Raw genomic sequence first — 18,587 nt, 5'->3', positions numbered from 1 at the left:
CTCACTACAAATAACTCAGTTTCGTTTCTTTTTATGGCTGAGTAATATTCCATTGTATATATGTGCCACATCTTCTTTATCCATTCATCTGTTGATGGACATTTGGGTTGCTTCCATGTCCTGGCTACTGTAAATAGAGCTGCAATGAATATTTTGGTACATGACTCTTTTTGAATTATGGTTTTCTCAGGGTATATGCCCAGTAGTGGGATTGCTGGGTCATGTGGTAGTTCTATTTGTAGTTTTTTAAGGAACCTCCAACTGTCCTCCATAGTGGCTATACCAATTCACATTCCCACCAGCAGTGCAAGAGTGTCCCCTTTTCTCCACACCCTCTCCAGCATTTATTGTTTCTAGATTTTTTGATGGTGGCCATTCTGACTGGTGTGAGATGATATCTCATTGTAGTTTTGATTTGCATTTCTCTAATGATTAATGATGTTGAGCATTCTTTCATGTGTTTGTTGGCAGTCTGTGTATCTTCTTTGGAGAAATGTCTATTTAGGTCTTCTGCCCATTTTTGGATTGGGTTGTTTGTTTTTTTGTTATTGAGCTGCATGAGCTGCTTATACATTTTGGAGATTAATCCTTTGTCAGTTGCTTCATTTGCAAATATTTTCTCCCATTCTGAGGGTTGTCTTTTGGTCTTGTTTATAGTTTCCTTTGCTGTAGCACCCCTATTTACACTTATTTTTAAAACACAATAAAACAGGGAAAAAATAAGCTTTACTAAGATGTAAGACACAGGGGCTTCCCTGGTGGCGCAGTGGTTGAGAGTCTGCCTGCCGATGCAGGTAACACGGGTTCGTGCCCCGGTCCGGGAAGATCCCACGTGCCGCGGAGAGGCTGGGCCCGAGAGCCATGGCTGCTGAGCCTGCATGTCTGGAGCCTGTGCTCCACAACGGGAGAGGCCACAACAGTGAGAGGCCAGCGTACCGCAAAAAAAAAAAAAAAAAGTATGACACAGACTGACAACAATACACATATATAATATATAAATAAATAGACATATAATGAGAGTATATAACCAAAAACGTTCTACTTATCAGGGTGCACAGCAAAAATACCTTGGAGAGCTCTAATAAGCTAACTGGCTCAGATATCAAAAATACAAAAAAGTACATAATGACATAAATCATTAAGAAAAATAGCAATAGAAAAATAGAGAAAATATATGGAAGAGGCAATTTGTAGAAGAGACTCAAATAGGCAACAAATAGAGGGAAAGATGACAAGCATGGCCAAAACCAACAACGCGCAAATTCAAACAAGATACCATTTTTGTCCATTAGATTACTCAAAACTTAAGGCTGGTAACACCAAGTGCTGGCAAGGATACAGGAGACAATAATCCTACACACTGCATCATGCGAGGATAAGATGGTAAAGATTGTTTGGAAGTTGGCCTAACTGTAAACCACAAATAGTAAAACCACAAATTAATCTGAACGTGACTGTCGAAGGGCTCCAATAGTTGGACCAACTCAAATTCCAAAAGGAATTTAGGGGGTGAATGCCCTGTTTTCATTTGGGGCTTTCTGATTCATTATGTAGTTTTGCACAATGTGTCACTTTCTACCACTTTCCTATTTTTTGTGTGTGACTCCATGAACTTAATGAAAAATACTGCTTTTCATTAATCTTATAATTATGCATTTTAATCACTTCAATATTTTCAGACCCTATTTATGGTGTTTAGCAGGATTTTACTATGTTTATCAAAAGCTAAAATACGTATACAGCCTAACTCAGCAATTTCCACATCTATTTTATAAAAACATTTGCATACGGCCACAGTTTATGTATAAGTACGTTCATGACAACATTTTTAGAAACTGAGAAAAAAAATGGAAAAACACTAAATGTCCAACTAAATAATTAATGTCCAGCTAAATAATTAATGAATATTTTGTAGCTACTGAAAGAACAGTGTTGACTTCTAAGTACTAATACGAAAAGATCTAAGGTATTAAATAAAAAGGAAAAGTCAAAGAATTGTACATATAGGACAAGCTCATTTTGGTAAAAATAAATGAATAAATGAATGTATAGGTATGCAAAGAAGGGGGAGGAGGACACACACCAAACTGCTGACATGCACAGAACCTCCTCTGGGAGAGCAGAGTATGGGGTGAGAGGGAAAAGCATAAAAGAGACCCCGCACTACTGTATCAGGAGGAATAGTAACATTTTCCTATAGGTCTCCCTCAGAATGCCTGTTAGGAACCGGGCCGCACAGCAGGAGGTGAGCGGCAGGAGAGCGAGTGAAGCTTCATCTGCCGCTCCCCATCGCTCCCCATTGCTCCCTGCCGCTCCCCATCGCTCGTGTTACCGCCTGAACCACACCCCAACCCCGTCCGTGGAACGACTGTCTTCCATGAAAGCGGTCCCTAGTGCCAAAGAGGCTGGGGACCATTGGCATAGGCCATAGTGCCTACTCTTAAATACTGCCACTGATAATACTGGTTAAATCACATGAGTAAATCCAAGCGTCAAGTTCACAACTCAGTCAAGCTCTTAAAATCACACACTCACACATGCAAATACGTATATATGAGACTATGTCTCCATCCATCTAGCCATCCACCCACCCATACTCTGACCTTGGGCACTAGTATAGGTACTTGCTCCTCATCTATGAACCCTGCTACAGCTTTTTCATTCAGCAACGGGAAAGAGCAGTCCTGGTGTGAAACACGGGTATCTTGCAAACTAATCTAGCACAAGATGCCAATTATTGATATCTTTTTTTTTTTTTTGCGGTACACGGGCCTCTCACTGTTGTGGCCTCTCCCGTTGCGGAGCACAGGCTCCGGACGCGCAGGCTCAGCGGCCATGGCTCACGGGCCTAGCCGCTCCGCGGCATGTGGGATCTTCCCGAACCGGGGCATGAACCCGTGTCCCCTGCATCGGCAGGCGGACCCTCAACCACTGCACCACCAGAGAAGCCCAATTATTGATATCTTATACTACCAGTTGTATTAATTGTCAGTACGAAACCAGGATGAATAAAAGCTTAAGGCTCACTTTACTCAAGTACTCCAATGTTTTTAAAGTATTTGGGCTTACATGTAAGCTCTTGAATTGCCTTTCATGTTTACGTTTGTGGCTTTATGATATAAATTCAGATATTAAATTAAGGATGGTAAATACACCATTATACCAACCTCCTCACCTAAGCCCTTGCAAACATCATTAACTTGTCACAATACGCTTTCCTACTGATCCAGAAGTTGATCTCCAAATTTTTCTAAACACAGTGCTCCAAAGCGCTATTGCTCATCAATCAGACTTGCAATGCTAGTTGAAACTTATTTACTATTTCTGGTAATCCATTACATCAACGGTCTGCAATGAACCACATCTCCTGGTATTCACAGGCTTGTGTAGTTCTCTCCCACTTTTGATTTTGGCCTTGGTCATGTGACTTGCTTTGACCAACAGGACATGAGCAAGCATAATGCAAGCAGAGGTTTGATAAACGCTTGCACCCAGAGGCTTGTCTTCTTGGAACGTTCCCTCTTAGAAGCCAGCTGCGTTGTTAGCAAGAAACTCTAGATAGACTACTAAGTCATGAGAGGCCACAAGGAGAGAAGACACGGGATAGTCCAGCCAAGTTGCAGCTGAATGTATCTGCAGGAGGGCCCTCAGTTATATCACAGGAAATAGAACAGCCTAGCTGAGCCCAGTCAACCCAAAGAAAGGTGAGAAATTATAAATCATTGTTGTTTTAAGCCACTAAGTTTTGGTATAGTTGGTTATGTAGCAACAGATAAAGACTAATCCCTGTTCCAAACTCTCCAAATCACTAATGACAACCCACACAGATTCTCCATCAGTTACCTTCAAATTTCATCTGTCCGGAGTATTTATTGTAGGTATGGAGAAACAGGGGCACTTTTATACACTTCATATACTAAGAGGAGAACATAACCTTGTACAAATCTCTTAGAGGGCAATTTGGCAAAATGTTAAGTAATGAACCCTTTAAAAAGCTCATACCCTATCCCAATAATTCCAAGTCTAGGAAACAGACATGCATATGTTATATAAAGATTTTTCTCACAGCAAAAAGTTGGAAACAACATAACCATCTAAAAATAGAGGGATGATTAAACTATTATATATTCATAAGATAAAACATCAGTTATTAAAAAATCTTCCATTGAATATATAATGACATAAGGACACACGATACAACTTCAATGAAAACAGCATTCGACACAGTACTAGCAATAAGACCCAAATCTTTAAAAATATTTTTGCATATATACAGAAATATTAATAGAAATTCTCTCTGCATAATGAAACCAGGTGATTTTATTTTCTCCTTCTTTATACTCTTCAGTTTTTTCCAAATGTTTTACTTCTATAATCAGAAAGAAACACTTAACATTATAAAACAGGTTGGAAAAAAGGACACACACTAAACACAGATTTGGAATCATTCTCTGACATTTCTTTACTAAATTTTTTTAAATGCCATCATTATTAGATGCATCTATATTCTGTGATAGATTCAATTTTTCAAAATAAAACTGGAACAGATGAATTTTCAAACAGAAAAAAAATTGACACTAAGTTTAACAAGTTACTTTCTCTCCACCATTGCTTTGTATACTATGAAAAATGAGCAAGGAGTAATTCCTTGTTTCTTCTGAAGACTCTGCTCTTCTGTCCTATTTTTACTAAGTTTTAAATTTTAGGTTAAACAGCTTCATTGTAAATATTTAATAAAATGGGTATTATATGCACCTTCAACCAAGTTCAGCAAAAGCTGATGGAATTCACTCAATATGAAGTCTAAAACTATTTTTCATCTCAGAGGCAAATTCTCTCTTTTGAAGACCATGTCTATTCCAAAGAAATAATATGTGTAAAGAATCTTAGTCACTTGGAAGGGACGGGGGCGGGCGGGGGTGGAAAGCATGTAGAACATCCCCGGGAGGCATGTAGCAAGCAAGTTTGGGTAGCATTACTCAAGCACTGACACTGTGTGGGAATTATTTTCTGAAGTGGCCAGTGATTTCAGAAGAACCAGAGGGAATCCCTGGCCCACTGTAGCAGGGTGGAGGTTTTGATCACAGTGAGGCTGTACTGTCACTTGTACCAAATCGAAGTTGGTTTCCTCAATCCCCCTTGCTCAAGGCAGCCAGTATAGGATTGGTTTCTATTGCTTCTTCCTCAGAATTTAACTCTTCCTCTTCATTCTCCAGGGTCCAGGCCTGAACCACCCTGCACGTATCTTCAACTACTTCTTCTTCAATGGAAGGCAGAAAGCATCCTTGAAAATCATTGATAATATCACTTCTTAGGAAGTCTGCAGACGCTCAGGTTCATGGCCTTCCTGGCCTTTAGCACTGTGCACTGTATACAAGGGAGAAGCAGGAGATCTCTGATCATGCAGCCTTTCACACCCTGACTTCCTACGTGACCAGGCCTTCCTCTCTCATCACACAGTTTCTTGGAAGGCTGGTTGATAATAATCTTGGTTTCAGCCAAGGACAGAAAATTACTGAAGACCAGAGGGCCAGTCTTCACTCCAGCAATGGGCATGTAATACAAGGTGGTCAAAGTCCTTGTCTGAGATTTTTTTTATTGAGGAATAGAGAAGAAACCTTATCTTTTGGGTTAAAAAGCTAAAAGGGTGTAATTTGGGGCCATGGGCAAACATTTTTATGGTTAAGTGGAGAAAAACTTTCTAAAGTGAAAAAAGGTGAGTGAGGAAGGGTCTTGAAGAATTCACTTGTGTCACTCCTGGAACTAATGTGGGAAAAGAGTTTGCTTTTGCTTGTAATAGTTGGCTTTGGGTCACTGACATTTACAACAATATGAATCCTGACTAGATGACAAGTGAAAAGCAGAAAAATGACCTGGGATGTTCAGATTTGGGCAATGACTTGTTTTTCTTACAATCTGTAATAGGTCTTCATTTCAAACATCTCATTGCCTATTATGTGTCAAGTGCTGGAAACATAAAGATGACATGACACAGTCCCTGCCTTCAAGGAGTTAACAGTCCAGAGGGATTCTCTTGGGTGTTTCTGAAATTACTGGCCACTTCAGAGAATAATTCCCAAATAGCTAGGAGGCTACTTCTAAGTAACCAAGGAATTCTCTGCGTGGCTCTGAAATGTCTGTCACCTGTACCTCGTGAGGACTAATTTCTATTTCTCTCAGGCCTCTCTAGGACCCACTGAGTTCAGTGGTCTACACTTGCTTTACTCATACTAATGATGACAGTATATCTCCCCCATTCTCCAAACCACAGCAGCCTGAACTGTGAACATTTCTAAATGGAAATGGCATGGTCACTGGCAAGGTCTGGGATTCAGCTGTCTCCCAACAGCCCTCACAGGTCCCTGCATTATCTTGGCTTGATCCTGGATCTGGTCCCATAATCAGGCCTCTGAGCAGATCCTATCTGTCTCCTGGAGGAGAATCGCATAAGCCAAACTCGAGAAACAGCTGACTTCCTAATTCATACTGGGACGACAGATGTCATATAAAGAGAATATTTAAATTTCACAAAGAGCCACATTACAACGTTTCTGAATAGCATGGAATGAAGTTGAGTGTCATCATCAAAATTCATCAATCAACAAATATTTACTGAGGAACTACTATGAGAAAAGTTTAAGCTGAGGGACTAAAAACACAGCAATGAACGAGCTGCTTTTCATGAAGCTTACCTACCATAAGGAGTGTAGGCAAACAGGTATTAAGCAAGCATTGACTTGATTTTAAAACATGCTTTTTCAATATACTGTTTCTGAATTAAGGATCAAGGGGTTTATTTAATATGGTTATGTCTCTCCCCTCTGAAAAGCTGTTACTATTATTAAATCAATGGCACTGATAATCGCTGGCAGCTTAAAAGAAATATGGGGTTACACAATTAAATATTTAATCATGATCCTGTTAAGTGTTAAAAGGAAATATAAGGAGAGAATCTGTTGAGGGAGAGAACTTACACTGGAGGGGCTCCACTAGGCCCCAAAGTCTCACCTTCACACAACAGTCAGACTGACCCTTTCAAAGGGCGAAGCCAGACCACGCATCTCCTCCTCTGCTCAGACCTGCGACGGCTCCACATCTCCCCGTGTAACAGCCAATTACATCAACCAAGGAGGCCGCCACGCAGCTGGGCTCTTCCTTCTCTGATTCCACTGTCTTTTTCTCCCACACCCATCCCTCTTCACTCCTCTCCGGATCCTACACACCTTGCTCTAATTTTTTTCCTACAGCATTTATATATTCTTACATACCATAAAAGTTATATTTTCTTTGTCTGATATTCTCTCTTCCCCATCCCAGTCCCCAGAAGGGTAAAGTTGTTTGGTCTATTTTGTTTAATGATTGTACCTAATTGCTAAGGCACATCATTATGAGTTCAAAATGTATTGAAGAGAAGTGAAGGGAAAAAATGCATCAGTGAAAGACTGAGTAATTGGAAGACCTTGCCACTGGGACTGGAATAACAGTCAAATCAACTGGCTTAACCTTGCTGTCTACCGGATAGTAGAGAGTAACTTCTGCAGCTTTTCTCCTTTTTCTAAATTTCCACATCACACCAACCCCACCCCAAGTCTTTCTTTAGCTATAGCAACGCTTTCACTCAGGTTATGGTCCAATCTCAAGCCCAAGATGCTATCAATTCATCTTTCAGGTGACTTTGCACTGCTCTGTTCTCATCACTCTGTGGGGTTTCACACACAGAGGTTTCCCCTCCTTTCAGAGGAAGGGTTATTCCTTATGTTTGTGAGAAAGGCCTCTTCCACACTGGGCCGAGTCCTCACAAATACATCTGCTCAAAGCATGATGTATACTTCATAGCATTTATCAGTCTACGACTATATGTTTGTGATTATGATACTGCTGTCTCTCTCCTTAATTTAACTATAAGCTCCTTAAGAGCAAGGTCCATGTCTGTTTCGTTCATAAAACCTAAAGCACTTGGCACACAGTACTCAGTAAGTGTTTGTTGAATGAATAATTGGATGGATGAATATGACATTCCTGGCTTGGATCTACATACTGCTTGGAGATAATTAGGTAGCTGAGATAGCATTTTGTGGGGGCAGGGGGGATGGGGGGTGGTTTGTATTTCTTATTCATGAGGGAGGAATAGAAGATAATGTTGGGAGTCCTTTGGAAAGGCCAGATTTTAGCCACGTAAAATGCTATGCCCTCTCAAGATAAGCAGCTCAAAAACCAAACCATCATTAACACTTCCACCTAGCGCTCCCCCCAACCACCTATTCCCTTATTCTGGTCAAGGGTACCAATCACTCTTGTAGCCACTCAGACACAAAGGCTTCTGTGTAACTTCTGACCTCTCTTTCTCTGACAACCTCCCAGCTCAGCAAGACTCCCAAGGCCTGTCAACTCCTCTTCAGTATCTTTGATCAATGGCCTCCTTCCTTTCCATTCCCACTGCTACCAAGTTGGTTCCAGCAACTAACTCCCAGGTTACAGCGACAGACCCAGGATGGGACTCCTCGATTCCAGGTTTGTCCCTTTCTAACCCAAGCTGCCTATATTAAAATCTCCCTTAAAACCTTCACTTTAAGCTATTAATGCTCTACCAAAAAACACCTGCAGTGGGCTTGCCTAGAAATAAAAATCTCAGCCTTTTATTCAAAGACCAGACACAACAACAAACAGTACTCCTAACAGCATTCCTCCTCTGACTTCCCATTATCCTAGCATTTTCTAATCACCAGCAGGGCAGTTATCACTACTCATCACACATATTATACATGTCCCCACCCCCATGAATTTATGTTATCAGTCATCTATCTCAACCCATCTGAATTCCATCCATGCCCTTAAGGCTTAGCTCAACTCCTGCCTCTTCCTTCAAGCCTTTCCACGTCAGCCCGGCCTAAGTAAGCTCCTTCCTCCTCTGACTTCTTAAGACACCATCTGACGGACAACCAGCATCAATTTTTTTTTTTTTTTTTTGCGGTACGTGGGTCTCTCACTGTTGTGGCCTCTCCCGTTGCAGAGCACAGGCTCCGGACCCGCAGGCTCAGCGGCCACGGCTCACGGGCCCAGCCGCTCCGCGGCATGTGGGATCTTCCCGGAAAGGGGCACAAACCCGCGTCCCCTGCATCAGCAGGCGGACTCTCAACCACTGCGCCACCAGGGAAGCCCCAGCATCATTTTTTATATTAACTCCAATTTATGCATACACATCTATACAAGTAAATTTTCACCATTAACCCCAACTTCTACATTATCTGTTACAGAAAAATGAAAAGGTCCCAGGAGAGAGTATTGGCCCACAAGTGCTGAGAAACCCCTTGTCTTTGTAGAACAGACAGAGGTGCCTAGACAGGGATGTTTACATCCTACCGGTCTTCAAGGCCTCCAACTCTTTGACTCTTCCAACCACTTCTTTCTCTACTCCCCATTTCTTCCCCCTTCCTAAACTACACCAGCTTTGAGAATAAGAAGAAAACAAAGAAAGAGGTCTATCAACATTAGGGGAAAATCATTTGAGAAATCCAGAAAGGGCTCTCCAAATGCAATCTCTTGAGTTGTGGGGACTCCTCTGTTCTACCCTGATTAACTCCTCGGGAGGGTGGAGGCCAGCATCATCAGTACAGACACCATTTACTCAGAGGCTCATTGGATGCTGGCATTAAGCTATAGGCAGGCACTACAAGAAGGCACTGAGCGGGCCTGGTGCCGAGCAACCTTCCTGGGGCTAAAAAGGACAATGAGATTCCAGATAAAATTCACTGAGGGTGGAAATCCTGTCACCCCACCCTTGAAACTTAAACACACTTCATCACTGAAACACTGTTCTTTATGGTAAACTTTCCTAATCTGCCACAAAACACTTTGCTTTTCTTTTATGCAGACGCCATTTTAAAATTACATGTTTGTTCCATGTTTTGTAGGCTCCAGGAAGGCCGGGTCTCAGTTGTATCACCAAACACCTAGAACAGTGTCTAGCACTCTTCAGTGGATGTAAAGGAAGGACCAAATTCCAAGGTTCTACTAAAATAATGCTAGTCAACAGGTTTTTAGGGGGTGAAACAAGCTTCTATTTGTAGGTTGGCCCACTAACCTAACCATTGTACTTATTTCTCTCAAATGATATTTCTGTCCCCAAGCAACCTACTTATGGAGAGACACATACTATAGGATCTGTTTATACTGCCCTGTATATTTAGGTCTAGAAGGGTTTCAGCCCAGACACCTTAATTTGAATGCTAGTGACTCATAGTGAAACTATATGACCTACAACAGGCCCTTAACCTCGTTAAGCTTCAGTTTCATCCTGAAAAAGGGGTGGTGGTGGGGAGAAAAAGAAAACTAGGGGCTACTGTGAGGATTAAATTCACTGAAGGCTGTGTTGAAGTGCCTCACACTAACCAAGTTCATGGGGCCCGCACCATCTCCCTTTTTTAATACACTGCATGCTTTTCTCTATACTACAAACTCCTTGAAGGTTGAAGTCATAGTTCAGTTGTTATGCTGTACCTATCGAATCAGCATGAAGTGCTTTACACATGTAAGGATTACTTATTCTGGGACTTCCCTGGTGGCCCAGTGGTTAAGACTCCACGCTCCCAGTGCAGGGGGCCTGGGTTCGATCCCTGGTCAGGGAACTAGATCACACACGCATGCCACAACTAAGAGTTTGCATGCCACAACTAAGGAGCCCGCCTGCTGACCCAGCACAACAAAATAAATAAATAAAATTTAAAATTTTTTAAAAAAAGGATTACTTATTCCAAAAACTCTGTTATGAATACAAAAAAGATGTACAACATCCAGGAATTGTTCTGAAACATTGTGTTGCTATGTCTAATTATAATATTATAGTACTATTATACCAAACAATTTAAAATATCAAATATATTGCAATATATTCTCACATTCTCGTAGCAGCTATGTTCCATCTTCACTCATAGTTTGAATTGTGATAATCTGTGAAGAAACAGATTTTCCTCTCACTTGCAACCTTAAATGGCTATTTCATACTAGAATTCCCATCACTGCAGATTAGTTTGAAATTCTAAGCACACATTAGACCCAACTATAGCAGATACTGAAATGAAACTTCATTAGTCAAAAATCAAACACTGCTCTATTTGCATATCTAAGAAAAAGTTCAATTTTCAGAACTCAAAATTTTAAATCAAGAAAAAAGCAATATGGGGGCTTCCCTGGTGGCTCAGTGGTTGAGAATCCGCCTGCCGATGCAGGGGACACAGGTTCGTGCCCCGGTCCGGGAAGATCCCACATCCTGCGTGGCGGCTGGGCCCGTGAGCCATGGCCACTGAGCCTGCACATCCGGAGCCTGTGCTCCACAATGGGAGAGGCCACAACAGTGAGAGGCCCGCGTACCGCAAAAAAAAAAAAAAAAAGAAAGAAAAAAGCAATATGAAAATATAACCTCACAAAATTTACATACTACTTTATTACCCTGCAAAGACATTTTTTGATCCCCAAACCTGCCACATAAGACAATGACCTCTAAATAATTAAAACAAAGTTTCTCACTATTAGGAGAGCACTGTTTTAAGATTTACTTAGCCCTTTAAATTAACCATCTTAAAGCTTTGAAGCACAAAGAAATAGTCAATGACACATCCATTTTAAGCTACCATGACCTGTCATTACAGAGTCATTAAGTAATATTTCAAGGAGTAAGCAGAAAGTTTTATAACCTTCAAATATATAAGATTATCTTCTGTACTTTACGAGCTAAGTTATTGGAATATTTAAAGCTATACTTTATAAATTATAAAAATCACTGGCAATTTTCAGCATTCTTCCTAAAGATAAAAAGCATGAATTAAGTGTTAAAAAGCAATATGGAAACAATAATCAAATTCAAACTCTGTGTATATGTATTTACACACACACACACAAGTAATAAAATAATTAAGAGGCTGGTTAGCTTAAAGCAAGCTTTTCTCATAAAAAATTAAAGCTAAATATTTATGTTTACAATACAGAATTTTCAAATTTTAATATTTTCTGGCCAAACTGATTTAAAGTAAAATACCTTCTCTATATTATATATTCTGTTTCCGAACTGTAGACTTTTATGAAAGAACCAATTTCAAAAACTGTATAAAGTAAACTGATTATCCAGCTCAAATCTATACAACTCAACTCTGATCAGCTCCTCTGTTGACATTAGTTAGCACTGTTAACTGCGTGCACACAGCTCTCCCTGGAAGATAAGTACACAAAATGCAGCAACAGAAAGACAGCAAGCACAACACAGCTCTGGCTCTGCTTAGACTTATCTATGGTTATCTGCACAAAGCTTAAAGAGGGAGATTAAACAGTTAACCGGGATAGGAAAGCTAAGTAACTTTCCACATTTCCCACATCATCTCTTCTTGGCACTGTGAGTTCATTATTTTGTAGAATACTGTAAATTCCCAGAATAGTATAAAATTCAAAGAAATTTGAAAGTGGGCTGGAATTGAGAAGTTATCTTTTCCAGCCAGCCTAATTTAAAGACAGGAAGACTGAGCTCCAACGTGTTAGAGGGTCAAGGCCTGCCTTCCAACTCTTCCCCACAAGAGTGTTCTTCTCCTTAATGCCCACAGGGATGCAGTCGTTGATACCAAAATACTATGCAAAGATAAATTCTTCTTCTGCCATTTTGAACAAACACCAACATTTGTTCAGGAGAGAAATAACTTGAGAGTTAAATGTACTTCACTTGGGAACTAAAGTAGAAACAACTCAAGTTCTTTCAGTCTCTTTCAGTTCTTGCTCTGGGAGCCTCCCAGGAACGCAGGATTAGGAATAACAAGATGGTCAATGTGTCTTTTATTGGCCTTTCATCTTCCTTCTTCCCCTGTGAATAAAATCCACCCTGCTCACTATATCACCTGTTTTTCTTATAATTTGAGCAGTAACCTCCTTCCTTCATCTAAAAAAGAACCAACAATGAGAAATACATCCACCAACACTTTCCTACTGAAGACTCCTATCCTTTCTCCTACTCTGAACATTCTAAATATAGTTCATGTTCCTGCTGTTTCTCATCTTGCTGTCTTTGCAGACCATAAATTCCAAAGGCATGTTTCTGTTGTTTTATTATGTGGTGTGACAATGGAAAGAGTAATTCTTCTGACTACATCCACGATTAAAATGAGATTCAGACGTGGTAACATATGTGAAAGCACTCTGTAAATTGTGACGTTTAAGATAAAAGTAGTGCCCCTATTATATTAGAATGATCAGGCATCCCTAATTGCTCATAACAACACAAGTAAGTAAAAAATTTCTAAGAAACTACAGCCCACATGAGAGATTTAACTAATCTTAAAAGAAATTAGTCTTCTGATATAACCCAGAAAGGAAAGGTAGTAGCACCCAACATTCAGCAAATCATGTATTTGTCAATGGTTATTTTACTTGAAGTTTAATGAGTGTATATTTCTAAAATATGCTCAATTTTAGAACAAATTACCTTCATAATATAAATTCTTTATTGCTACTTTTGGACACAATGATTGGCTGTCTATCAATACCACATGACTAAAACCCACTAGTTTAAAAATGTATCCTGAGTTAAAGTAAAATTATTACCACTTTCTTAATATTGTCCTCATTTGCCTGAGAAACTTACTTAGGCATGACACTCAAGAAACTCTAATCAAAACGGCTAGTAAAACAAAAGAAAACTCAGTCTTTCTAACAGCCTACTTCTAAATTAAAACATACATATTTGGCCCACACAGAATAATAACATTTTGTACTGTCAAACATTCATCTAAGAACGTACACATTCACCGACATTTAAATAATATTGAGAATTGTAACGTTACTCCTATTCTGTAGATCAGCTAGGCTTAAGGTACAGTAGTTAAAATTATACTGGATAAAAATAAATGAACTCCACCAAAAAAACTGTCTTTCTTCAGAAATATCAATACTTTGTCCAGAAAAAAAAAGAAGCATTCCTTTTCATGGCAATACAAACTCACTTTAATTCAGGATAAAAATAACCACTAGAAAAAATACTTGGTGACTCTGCACTTTACTCATGCCTTTATTTTTTAGGCCACCTAACAATGCACAGCACAATCTCCAAATAAAAGATGTAAATTAAACATATCCAGAGAAGGACCACATCATGAAACTATACTCCATTCCTGTATCTTAGTTCTGCTTTCTCTATTTCTACATCCAAAAAAGCAAGCATAGCTAATACTATACATATCCCTTAACATTTTATGTAAATATCATTCTAAAAAATGTTAAAACCATATAGGTAATTATAATTTAGTGAAGTATGGCATCATCTTTAAAATGGCACTCAGCAAAATACCTTACTGGGCCCAATGTAACAGAGGTGCCTTTAGCTAGGTACCTGTTATTATTATTAAACCACTGACATCTCAACCAAATCTTGTATTTAAGCATTCTCTTTCAAGCCTCAGTTCCTTAAAATTAAACAAAAAATTTTAAAACAACAAAAACAAGCTCTTAAGTAAACAGTTTCTAATTTAAAATGAAGATAAAACCACCTTTATTTTCCCTTGAGGGATAAAAAATTTTACTATATAATATTGCCCTCAAACATTGTATTTGTCTCCAAGTACTATCAAGTTAACTCTGAACAGAAAATTATTTCAATATTCTATAGAATTAATTTAACTTTAGGACTGGTCATTTGTCCCTTGTAAGTGCTACTGAAAGCCTTTTATTCAAATACAATTACCAGTAAAATATTTCGATATGTATTTTTAAAACTTAGATATATTTAAATAAACTGAGGCAAATTACAAATGTTCCAACAGATGTTTGTGAAATACTCCTTATTTATTTACTTTTATTTTCAGTCCTGTTATTGTCCATCAAACGGTAATCTAGCTTTACATCACTTTTGCTACTTATAGTTCTGGTCAAAATACACATGAACAGAATTCACTTAAAAAGAAAAAAAAAAGGTAACATACTAAAGACAAAATACTGTAATGCGCTATCACTCAAAAATATATACAGAGGCACCAAAAATGTAACCGCGGCCATAAATGATCTAACTCCCAAATCAATGAAGGTCCAGGCAAACAACATAAGAAAACTAAGAGTGTCATCTTTTACCTCAAAATTCCAACACTCATAAAGCATAAAGTCAATATAATACAATAAACCTTAAGAAATCATGATCATACCTAGACACACAACCAAAGGTTAATCACAACATTTGAATTACCAAGGAAAAAAATCATAATTAAAAAAACTCACTTTATATAGTATCTTGCACCTTCAAAAGTATATGCTTCTTCCCAGCCAGTAGGCAAATCTAAAAAAACATACATTTCACCATTAGTATTACATCGATAGAACAGCACAGTAAGTTTCAAACCATTTTAATTATTCCTTTTCATGATCAGCTATTTTCATTTATTAAGTAGGTTTGTAACCCCCCCAAAAGCATTAGACTGGTAATAAAACTCAGATATAATATCATTTTTGGGAAAATGGCAATTCAAATGTAAAGCCACCAGAAAAGTATCAACAATATTAGAGGTTATCTGACATAATTATACACTTTGATCAGAGCGGAGAGGAACTACGCCCTGGCAGCCAAAAAAGCAAAGGGATGCCTTGTAATCCTAGGTAAGTACCCTTGAACGGTAGGCCAAAAACTCCCCCAAAACCAAAGAAAAAGACTATACGTAAAAGGTAACACCCACTTCTTCCTAGGTATGTTGTGTCTATGTAAGACCATATCTTTCAGCTACATAAGTGAATCCATCCAGGAAGTGTCATTGATGAGAAAGAACTTCCTAAGTACTTAATTAGGGGGAAAGAAATCTGAAATCACATACTTATACCTACATGTGTGTTTCTACAGACTTGACTTTAATAGATGTGAAGTTTCAAGTAATAAACCTGGCAATAATGCAGGTGAACGATGGCACCATTCTGTGCTACATATTACTTACAAACCACCAGTGTCTTGGATTTAACCATAATACTGCTCTGAAATAAAAAACCGATGATGTGTGTACAAAGTCAAAGTAAACCAAACCAGAGAAAATTCAAGATCATCTCTCAAAAATAAAATTAACCTGAAATCATATAATAAAATTTTCTGAGGTGTGAATGTTATCAAATCCTTGGGGGTAAATAGGATAAAGATTTATATTTCACATAGCCAAATGATTTATATTTCACATAGTCAAAATAATTCCACGAGACGATTAGGCTAAATAAATATCATATTATCTCTTGTGACACAAACCTGTTACTATCCATAAGGCAAAGAGGCCATCAAAGTTGACTTACGTATGCAAAACACTGAAATGTACATTCAAGTCAAAGACGACAGGGAGTTAAGAAATATGACGCCGCGTTAGTCAGAAATGCCTTAAAAATGTAACCTCATCATGCTTGCTATACCAGCTTTCCCCTTCCTCCTCCACCTTTTTGCAAATTTAGAGATATTAGTCACTTCGCTGAACTCCAGAATTTAATAGAGAAGGCAGGCTTGTTCAATATCCTGGCAACTTTAAGAGAATCTCAGAGTTGGAGAAGTATCCCGGAGGGCAAGCTCTACAGACTTCTGAAGCCGGCCTCACCTTCCACCCAAACTGTTCTCAAGCCTTTCCAATCACCCGAAACAGAGGCAGGCCAGGAAGAGAACACATGTTACGTTTCAAAGACAAACAAGTTTCAAGAATGTACACAAAGAATGACAAAAGAAAGCCAGACCAGCACTGAAGCTCCAATCAGCTCTCCTCCAGCTCAACTCACAAGCAGCATTCAAACAAGCTACCCAAGGCACCAGGAAGATATGCTTCGCCGGCGACCCTCTCCTATCAGGGCACCAGTGCCCTCCCGCAGGACACCTCCCAGCACGCCCACCGCCTCCTGGCAGTGTGTGCGACCTCGGTGCCGCCGCCGGGGACTTCGAATCTGGCTGGCCAGCAACTGCAGCTGCAAATGCCTGCCCCGGCTGCTCCTCCGGGGGCACGAGGGAAAGCGTGCAGATTTCCCAAGCCGCTCTGTCGCGGAGAGGATCGAAGCATCCCCAAACTCGTCTCCTCCTCCTCCAACAGCCACCTACCCACAAGTCCCACCTCGGAGGAGGAAGCCGCACAGGAGGAGGGAGGCAGCTCCCGGGGAGGAGGGGGAGGATGTGGACACATTCTCCCCGCGGACGAGAGGCAGGGTTTCGGGCTGCAGGAGGGGAGTGGGAAAGGATTTCCTAAAGGTTGAAAGAGGGGTGAGGTGGGGGGGGCCCCGGGGGGCGGTCGGAGCACTCAGGAGTGGCCGCGGGAGGAAAAACTCAGGATCCCAGGTTTCCCGGGGGAAGGGAGTGGGCCACCCAGGGGCGTGGGGGAAGAGCAGGTTGGGATGGGGCAGAGGGCGCCGTGGGCTAGTGGCGATCAAAGACGGAGGAGAGGGGCGTCCGGAGACTCGAGGGAAGTCCCCCGGCCCCTCTACCTGCGGCCGCCCCCGCCCGCCGGCCTCCGCCCCACCTCGCCGCCTCCCGGGGACGGCGGCTCGGGGCAGGTTGCCGGCAGGAGGTGGGCGGCCAGGGCTCTGCAGCCTCCTCCCGGCGAAAGCCAACTCCGCTCGGGCCCGGCCGGGCTCGGCGTTACCTGTGCTCTGCCGCCGGTGCCCGGTGACCACGGCCTCGCCGGTGACGGGGTGCAGCCAGGTGGTGCTCTTCGCCTCCTCGCTGCAGGGGTGAGAGAAGGGGCCGAGACGGGGCTTGAGTGGGGGCGCGGGAGGAGCCGAGGGGGCCGGAGAGGCACCGACCCGGCTCGCTCCCCTCTGTCGCCAGCCTCCCGCCCCCTCCGGGCCCCCGCGCCGTCCCCAGCTCTTTACTTGATGAAGAAGACTCGGCCGCCCCGGGTGATCCCGTAAGTCCAGGAGCGGGGCAGGGAGCAGATCCACTCCAGGTTCAGATCCGCCGCCATGTCTGATCCCCAGCCGCCGCCGCCGCCGCCGCCGCCTTCTCCTGCTGCCGCCGCGGCTGCCGAGGGAGGAGGGAGCGAGCGAGCGAACCAGCTGAGGGAGCGCGGAGCGAGCGCGGCCGGAGCGCGCCTCCCCGGCCCGGCGCGCCCCCGCGCGCGCCCTACCCCCTCGGGCGGCGCCCGCCCCGCCGCCCGGGCTGGGTAGGGCCCGCGCCGCCGCCCCTCCGCATCTTCCGCGGCCGCCGGCCGGCCGCCCAGCCGCGCGCTCGTGGGGGGATGGGTGAGCGGCGCCGCGCCCCGCGGCCAGACCCCTCCCACCCGCGCCCCCCTCCCGCCCCCGCCGCCGGAGCGAAGGTTCGGAGATCGATTAAAAAAAAAAAAAAAAGCGTCCTGCCCCCCGGGCTTTGCCTGAAGGCTTCCCAGCCCCCAGGGAGATTCAAAGGGAGCTAATCCGCGCTCCTCTGATTGCTCTCTCTTTAAAACAACAGAAACACGGCATCTGAGATTTGTTTTAAAAGAGCTACTGGGTATCCAAGAGATTTTTCAAACAAACAAATATATATATATAAATATATATAGGTGGCTTTAGAATGTAAAGCTGTTTTTGTTGAAGCACACGGAAGGTTTTTCCTGTTTGTGTTTTGTGTGCGAGATATCATAGGT

At 41.8% G+C, this 18,587-nt stretch overlaps 1 protein-coding gene across 6 annotated transcripts in view; it reads right to left on the bottom strand.

Moving 5' to 3' along the window:
* PLEKHA5 (pleckstrin homology domain containing A5) overlaps positions 1-18,239 on the bottom strand; it is a 243,100-nt gene extending 224,861 nt beyond the window's left edge. For 3 of the 6 annotated variants that reach the window (XM_082851139.1, XM_082851141.1, XM_082851140.1), the window contains exons 1-3: positions 17,836-18,237; positions 17,607-17,686; positions 15,241-15,298 (exon numbers count right to left, since the gene is read on the bottom strand). In XM_082851139.1, coding sequence (XP_082707265.1) covers positions 15,241-15,298; positions 17,607-17,686; positions 17,836-17,927 — 230 coding nt within the window. In that variant the 5' untranslated portion in view covers positions 17,928-18,237. Of the gene's footprint in view, positions 1-15,240; positions 15,299-17,606; positions 17,687-17,835 lie in introns of all 6 variants that reach the window. The other 3 variants (XM_082851148.1, XM_082851147.1, XM_082851146.1) reach the window with 2 other exon arrangements.
* Between the last annotated feature and the right edge of the window lie 348 nt (positions 18,240-18,587).

The sequence above is a fragment of the Leucopleurus acutus genome (genome assembly GCF_964270905.1).
Source record: "Leucopleurus acutus genome assembly, chromosome: 11".
NCBI classification, from domain to species: domain Eukaryota; kingdom Metazoa; phylum Chordata; class Mammalia; order Artiodactyla; family Delphinidae; genus Leucopleurus; species Leucopleurus acutus.
The sequence above is the reverse complement of the archived record's forward strand: the minus strand, read 5'-3'. Positions and strand labels throughout refer to the sequence as shown.